The following is a 7339-nucleotide window of genomic DNA, read 5'->3' on the forward strand; positions in this document are numbered from 1 at the left end:
TGTAGCTGCTTTGAAGCAACTGAATTCCCCAAACATTGCAAACGAGAAACAAATTAAGGGAAAGGTGTTTAACATATTAAGTTTATTAGTGAGCCAGAACTTCTTACCCTTTTATTGTATGTGCTTTTGTCTCAGCTTGCAATGTACCTTGTTTGGGGATCAGGTGGTTTTAATGCTCATCTCTTGTCTGATCTGCATGAGTTCAGTCTTTAAAGGTACTGCTGTAGTGAACAGCAGTTTGTGGGTGACCATACAATGGTGATTTCTTCTTTATTCCAGCTGCTTCTGTAGGTAGGCTGGAGACTAGTAACTGCCATTAGAAGAAGTGCAAAACAGGAAAAACATAACCAGGAGTTTTGAGGGGACACTTACTGCATTAAAAACAGCTGGGAAGACAAGTCCTTCACTAGCATGGCTGTCTTTCTTTCCCCCATACAAATTCTTGATGTGCTTGCTAATAGAATTTGAGATGACAAGAAGAGCCATAAATAAAAATAGTAGTTAGGTTTTTTATGTTTTCTTATTTTGTTCATTTTTGTTTGGGTTTTTTTTTGTTTCCTCTAATCAGTTTCTTAAGAAGTGTCCTTCTTTTTACTATCCTTTAAGTGTCTTCTAAAACCCTTTGTGAAATTAAATCACAAAAGATAACTTCACTGTGGTTGGTTGATATTCTATTTCCTCAATTATAGAAACTTTGGGATTAATTAAAAATGTGGATGCAAGTACTTATTTGTCTGAACCCTTAATTTTTAGACTAACTGGCCTAAATTTAGTAATTCAAGAAGGGAGAAACTAATAGCACCAGCATGAAGGCATAATACAGACAAGCCATTCACCAATTTCATGTGCTTCTGCCAACACACTTGCTATTTTAATTCTGATTGCAGATGAGATACAAATTCATCTCAGGTCTAGCCCTGTAGAAAAGAGTAGTATTCACAAGAATGGTTTTGATTATTGTGGTTGTGCTTTTTTTGCTTTAGTTTTGTTTTGTTTTAAAGCACCCACAAGAATACAATTCAGTAACTCGGTGATTTCTGCTAGGACCAAAAATAAGACTCAACAAGCTCATTAATAAAGGACACTAGAGCTTTGATCCAGACAGTGTGTTCTGGACATATCAACGCAGATGAATTGCTCATTGCCCTCCATTTCAGAAACTTGGACCTCAGTAAAATTGTATGAAAAAGCACAGCTGTGAACTAAAATTAACATTTGCAGTGAGTATTCACCACGATGGGCGAAAGCAATATAAAATAGAAAAATACGACTTTCCCCTCAATTAACTGTGCAAGACATTGGGATGTGCTGGCAGAAAAACAGATTGAATTGCAGGTGAAATGAATGAGGCATTCGTTTTGATGTATGGGGCTTAGAGGAAGGACACAGAGAATTCTGCAGTTAGAAGACAGTTCCAGGAAAGATAAAATGGATGAAGTGCATAACTGTTTTAAAAAAGAAATTCTGTTCTGTATTGGAAATGCAATACTGTGTAACTGAGCTTAGATGTTGTAGGTCCCATTTGTTTAAAAATCATGAGTATCTCAGAGATAACAAAGTCTATTTGAACATGTTGCTATGGCGACAGATTGATATCATTGTGACTAGCTGCCTCTGCCTAATCAGATAATCTAGTATAGCTGGTTTTAATTATTCTCACGCTACAGGCATAACTACTTTTTTGTTTTAAAATTTGGGGTTTTGCCACCATGGAATACAAAAAATTCAAAGATGCTGTCTGAAGCATCTCTACTGAAGTAGAGAACCAGTTTTGTATTCCCCTTTTCTGTTATTGTTCCTATTTTTATATCCGTACTCAGGTCCTCAGTCAGTCCATGTTCAGCTCCTTAATCTTCTGACAGAGAAAGAACTTGATAGATTGTTGCTTCAGTGGGATGATTTGCCAGCTTATTTTCACCAATTTGTTCACATTCTTCCTCAACATGGCATCAGTCAGAGGATGAGAAAAAGACAAAGGCATTCCATTTACAATGGAGCCCATTTCAGATGCACAAAGAGCACTGCATCAGTTGATGTCAGTTTAAAGACCTTCCAGTTCTGCCAAGGATAGATTCTTAGTCTGGTTTCCTTTTGGGACTCTGGCAGGCCTTTGCACTCCCTCAGAGCAAAATATCTAAATTGTAAGGGTTGTCTCTGCAGAGGCAGCTGATCTTGTACACAAAGGCATTCATCCAGAATTCTCTTGACTTCTCTTTATTATTTACTCCTTATTTATCCTTCTCTGTGAACAAATCTATCTTGCAAGGGAAAAGCCTCACTATGGACTCTTTGTAATATCTTTTCAATATTTAACACTGCTCTGTTTTCTCTGATGCTCACAGAGGGAGCAGAAAGATGTGATAGTGCTAACTAAGATATAGAATATCTCTGGGCACAATTTATGTACCTTTTTAGATGGACTTCATTACAAAACAGACCTTTCCCAGAGGGACTTCAGAGCAGACTCCTGCTCTTCATTTATATTGGTTCATAGAGAATCTAATTCTCTTGCTTAAAAAAGGTTTAACAAAACTTAGTGATCAATCTAATGCTGCTATTTTAGGAAGTAGCGTGCCAGCCTGTCTGTCCAAGCACACAATATGAAGCATCTACAAGAAGGTATATGCTGTTAAACACAAAAAGATCTGATCTACTTACTGATATGCTCAGTAGTGGGGCAAAGGTGGAAAAGATCTGACTGGTTGTGAGAGAAGGTACTGAACATATGCTAAATAACTCATCAGTAAGGCAGCATCTCAAGGGTAGTCCTTTGAGCAGTAGAGTTCTGTTTTTCTGTTCAAAACCTTGGTGTGTCCACAAATCAGCAATCTCTCTCTTGAATCCACTGACAGAAGGCTCTTTCCTACATTGACTTTAAAAAATTGGAGCCTGGGAAATAAAGGATGAAGAAAGATTCTTTCCGTACTTTTGAATAGTTCAAAGAAATGGTTAGGTATTGTTTATGGAATTCTGTACATAGTAGACTTAGAGTGGGTTTTGTTATCTTCATCCAGACCTGATGCTTGTTCCTTGAGCTTTATGTCTCCTAAGTGCTGTGCTTAACCAAGCATCAGGAACTGTCTTCATTCGGGTTTCAAATGTCACATTAATGAACTGTATTGGAAGACAATTTGCTTAACTATTGCAAATAATAAAAATAGCAATTAAGTACCAATACCAAATACACTTTGATATTGAGGCATGTACTTAGGAACAGATTGATGCAATATAAGATTCCTTTACCTTTGCTCTGAAAGGCAGCTTGATGATTGTCTGCAGAAGAAGGCTTTCAGGTTTGGGAGAATTCTAGAATGAAGTTTACTTGTACATCTTAAATTGGGCTGTGCTGGACAAGTAGTTGCAAGATAATTTATTTCATTTTGCTTTCATTATTAAAGGTGCAAGGTTTTACTGCACGCTGTTGAAAATCTCAGTGAATCCATAATGCCTTGTGGGCTTTTTTTATACTGCTTGTCGTAGTAGTATAAGATTACATTGCATTTGTTAACTAGGCATCTGTAAGATGAGTGCCGATTATCCCATTTACACAAGAAAAATATTCTTTTTGTTAACAGCTTTGTCTACTTGGAACAAAACTTGATTAATTTCTGTTGGGAAAAGAGTTTGATGTTTTCACCAAAGTTTATCCCAAAAGGCCAACCTGGTATAGACAGCTGGCATAGATTTTTTTTTTCTCTGAGTTTGTTAGCATGGTAAAACTAAAGCATGACTGAAATCAGATATTTTATAAGCAGAACATTAAGCTACATGATGGCTCTGCTTATGGTAAGGCATTGTTCATCCAATTAACCATTCATCCAGACCGAAGAGATAGTGGTTGTCCATGGAATGCCGTAATCACATTGCCCCCAAATCTGTGAGCAAACCAGAAAGGTGAGGAGATCCAACTAACTACTAGTTTTGCTATGGATTACCATTTTCTTAGGGATATTGCTGGATCTTCTTGTGAGCCTTTATTTTCTTCCTTCTCCACACTAGGAAAAGTGAGAGAAGGCTAGATGGACAGCACAGTCAAGACTGTTGCTATTGGTGAAATCATTACTCTTCAAAAGTAGCTTTCAGGAAAACTCCTCTTCACCTCTCCCCATTGAAACTACTGCTGAGTCTTCAGAGGATGTTGGATGCTTTCTTTTCTTCATAACTGTTCCCTAAAGGGAGTAGTGCAGCTCTGCTTTTCATCCTCATACATTCAGCTCCTTGCCTGCTGATCAGGTGTGACTGACCATGCAGCTGGATGAAATATTACTCTACACCACACAAGCAACTCTAGTTTCCTGGGAAACAAGTGCCTTCATTAGTGCTAAGATTGTATTGTAGGCAACAAACTATTCTTACTGTTGGTGAATAAGCATTCCCCATTATATAAAAATACAGCCCTGCAGTTTGGGAGAAATCATTACACGATGAATTACTGAAATGATGGATAATTTGCAGTCTGAGAGCTTTTAGATTCTGGATGGGTGAAGTAAATGCAGGAAAAACACTTTTGTAAAGGAGAAGCAAAAATACCACATCTCTGCAATACTTGTAAGTATGGGTCTGAGGGGTGAAAATTAGTAAAGACAATCTGCAACTTGCAGTTGTTCTGGGTATTCGAGTATTGTTTCATTTCAAATGCTTATAAGAGTTTATGGATTCAATGATACATGTTTTGTTTTCCATTCCAGATCTGGAGTCCCTACAAGCAGCCTGACTGCACAGGGGACCTGGATGGTAGAATTGAGGATGATTCACGTTGCCTCTACACTCATGAAGAGTACATCAGTCTTGTGTTGAACAGTGGTAGTGGTTTGTCCCACGATTATGCCAACCAGTCAGTCCAGGAAGACCCACGGATGATGGCCTTTTTTGACTCTCTTGTGCGCCGGGAGATCGAGGGCTGGAGTTCTGATTCAGACAGTGACCTCAGTGAGAGCACAATCCTACAGCTCCATGCAGGAGTAAGTGAACGCTCCGCTTACAGCGAGTCAGAGTCCTCCACCTCTTTGCATCACTCCCCACCGCATGTGGCTGAAGAGTCTGATGAAACTGCCTATAACTTAAGGGCCTTAAGATCGACTGCATCCCCCTCAGCCAGAGAAGACGTAGCTTCCCGTCAGCAGAGGCTGTCTGCACTGAGAAAGTATCAGGATAAACGTCTCCTGGCCCTTTCCAATGAGTCTGACTCTGATGACAATACCTGTGAGGCAGAACTAGATACAGACCTTTTCCCACGGCCACCGTCCCCGAGTCCGGAGAACGAATCCAGCAGTTCCAGCAGCAGCAGCAGTACAGAAGATGAAGAGGAACTGAATGAAAGACGCACATCCATGAGGCAACGCAATGCCCTGAGGCGGCGCCAGAAGGTGCAAAAGGAGGAAAGGACTAGCACTAACACGGAGAATGTAACTCCCTACATAGGGGAGGACATATATGATTACCCCCAGATCAAAGTAGATGATCTTTCTTCTTCCCCAGCTTCTTCACCAGAAAGGAGTTCGGCCAACAAAGAAGTTCTCAAAGAAAGGACGTCTCCTTGTTCAGACAGTGAATCAGTGGAGAGAAAGATTTACAAAGCTTACAAATGGCTTCATTATTCTTACATATCATATTCAGCTAGTAAAGATGGTGAATCCTCCAGAGGAGATGGAGAGAACGATGAAGGGAAACCGGGAACCAGTGGAAGGCACAGTGCATCACGCTCGCTAACTAAGGAAGATTGTAGGAACTTAAGTTCAGTAATTCCTCAAGGTTCCTCAGCTCTTTCTGCTGAAAGCCACAACAGAGAAACTTCAAAAGAATGTGGTGTGATAGAAAATTCTAGTAATGGTCAAGCTTATGAATGTGACAATCAGCGACGAATGGAGGGTCAAGAAAACACGTCTGAAGACACTAGCAGTGGAGGTACAGAGCATTCTTTTGAGACTAAAAAGCTCAATGGAAAAGCTAACTGCAAAGGGCTAAATAGTTGTACCGAAGAACCTGCAGGACTTGTGGAACAGAAAAATAGTCAGAACTGTCAACCAGCATCAAGCCATCACTCACTGGCCCCTCCCTTCTCTGCTGTCACGATCTGTAGCATGTCAGGTCACTGCTCCAGAAACCAGACTGATGACAGTGAGGAGAGGAGCCTTGACCCCTCCTGTGTTAACTACAATAATGGCCACTTGCATCTTCACCCTTCACACTTCAACAACGGACAGAGTTTTGGAGAGCAGGAGACTGTGACGCAAGGACTACAGGTGCACTCAAATGCTGATAACGGCAACCTTGTACAGGTGGGTGTGACCTTGCACAAAGACTGCTGCCTGTCTGAAATGGACTCCAACAGCTACAATGTGAGCACAAGAGAGGATACTGCTGACTTGCATCCTGCAGGCAGTGAGAGCACTCAATCTCTTGGAGGACTGAAAAGGCACAGAGCGGAGTTGGAAGACGCAGATTCAGAGAGTTCATCCTTAGAAAAGAAGTTAAAAACATGATAAATGCAAATGTCTGTCGTAGTGTGCACTCTCTCAGAAAGAAAAGGAAAGTGAAAGTATTAAAGGCACATAGAGCTTGGGTCTGAAACATTGTGTTTGATTCTCCATTCCATTCAAGTGGGTCTGTTTTAGATTGCCAGTGGTTCATGCTGTGTAAAAATCCAACTTGCTCCTTAATGAGACTGAGTCTAGTGTACCCATACAAGGTTCTGTTTAAAGTAAATCCTTATTAAGATGGTTGACTGAATTATTCTTGTGTGAACACGTGTCATTTGTTCAGCCAGCCAACCAGGATGACTGCTCTAAGGTTTAATCTAAGGAGGAAGTTTTCCATATTGACACTTACTACACATTGCAGGCTGAAGAAGGGTGGAATTAGATCACACTGGTGGTACCTTGGGGTGTGTTTCTTGTTGAGGAAAACAGGGAAGAAGCCTTTCTGGGCCCTTTATTCTGCTTCAGAAACTAAAGAAATGCAACCATTAGGGAGGATATTTTCAGAACTGGCTGGTATCTTTAAAGATGATACTTCATAAAGCACTTGCTTCTGATACAGTTCAGTGACATTATTTTTATGCCAACAGAAAAGCTATAGGAAATGAGCCTCTTTCCAAAATAAACTTTAGACTATTCCCATGGTGATATTCAATTTTGTGGGTTTTTTTAAAGAATAGAACTGAATAACACAGTATCATCACTCTATTGATATGTGATTGTTTGGCAAGGGACAGGTATTGTGCTGTAGGCCTCATTCTAACCAAGGGCTAATAAAGATCAGGCATTGAAACATGTCTTTCTGTGATCTTAACATATAGAGATGCATTATTATTATTATTATTAAAATATGGCTCTGAGTG

The 7339-nt window shown here is 40.0% G+C and overlaps 1 protein-coding gene across 5 annotated transcripts in view; it reads left to right on the top strand.

The window, feature by feature from the left end:
* Positions 1–6729, top strand: part of DCAF5 (DDB1 and CUL4 associated factor 5) — a 67364-nt gene extending 60635 nt beyond the window's left edge. For all 5 annotated transcript variants that reach the window (XM_027891724.1, XM_027891722.1, XM_027891723.1 and 2 more), the window contains one exon: positions 4689–6729. In XM_027891724.1, coding sequence (XP_027747525.1) covers positions 4689–6482 — 1794 coding nt within the window. In that variant the 3' untranslated portion in view covers positions 6483–6729. The remainder of the gene's footprint in view (positions 1–4688) is intronic.
* Positions 6730–7339: the final 610 nt, after the last annotated feature.

This window comes from Empidonax traillii, unplaced genomic scaffold (genome assembly GCF_003031625.1).
Source record: "Empidonax traillii isolate 1590-97213 ecotype Southwest subspecies unplaced genomic scaffold, ASM303162v1 scaffold328:size603334, whole genome shotgun sequence".
Lineage (NCBI taxonomy): Eukaryota > Metazoa > Chordata > Aves > Passeriformes > Tyrannidae > Empidonax > Empidonax traillii.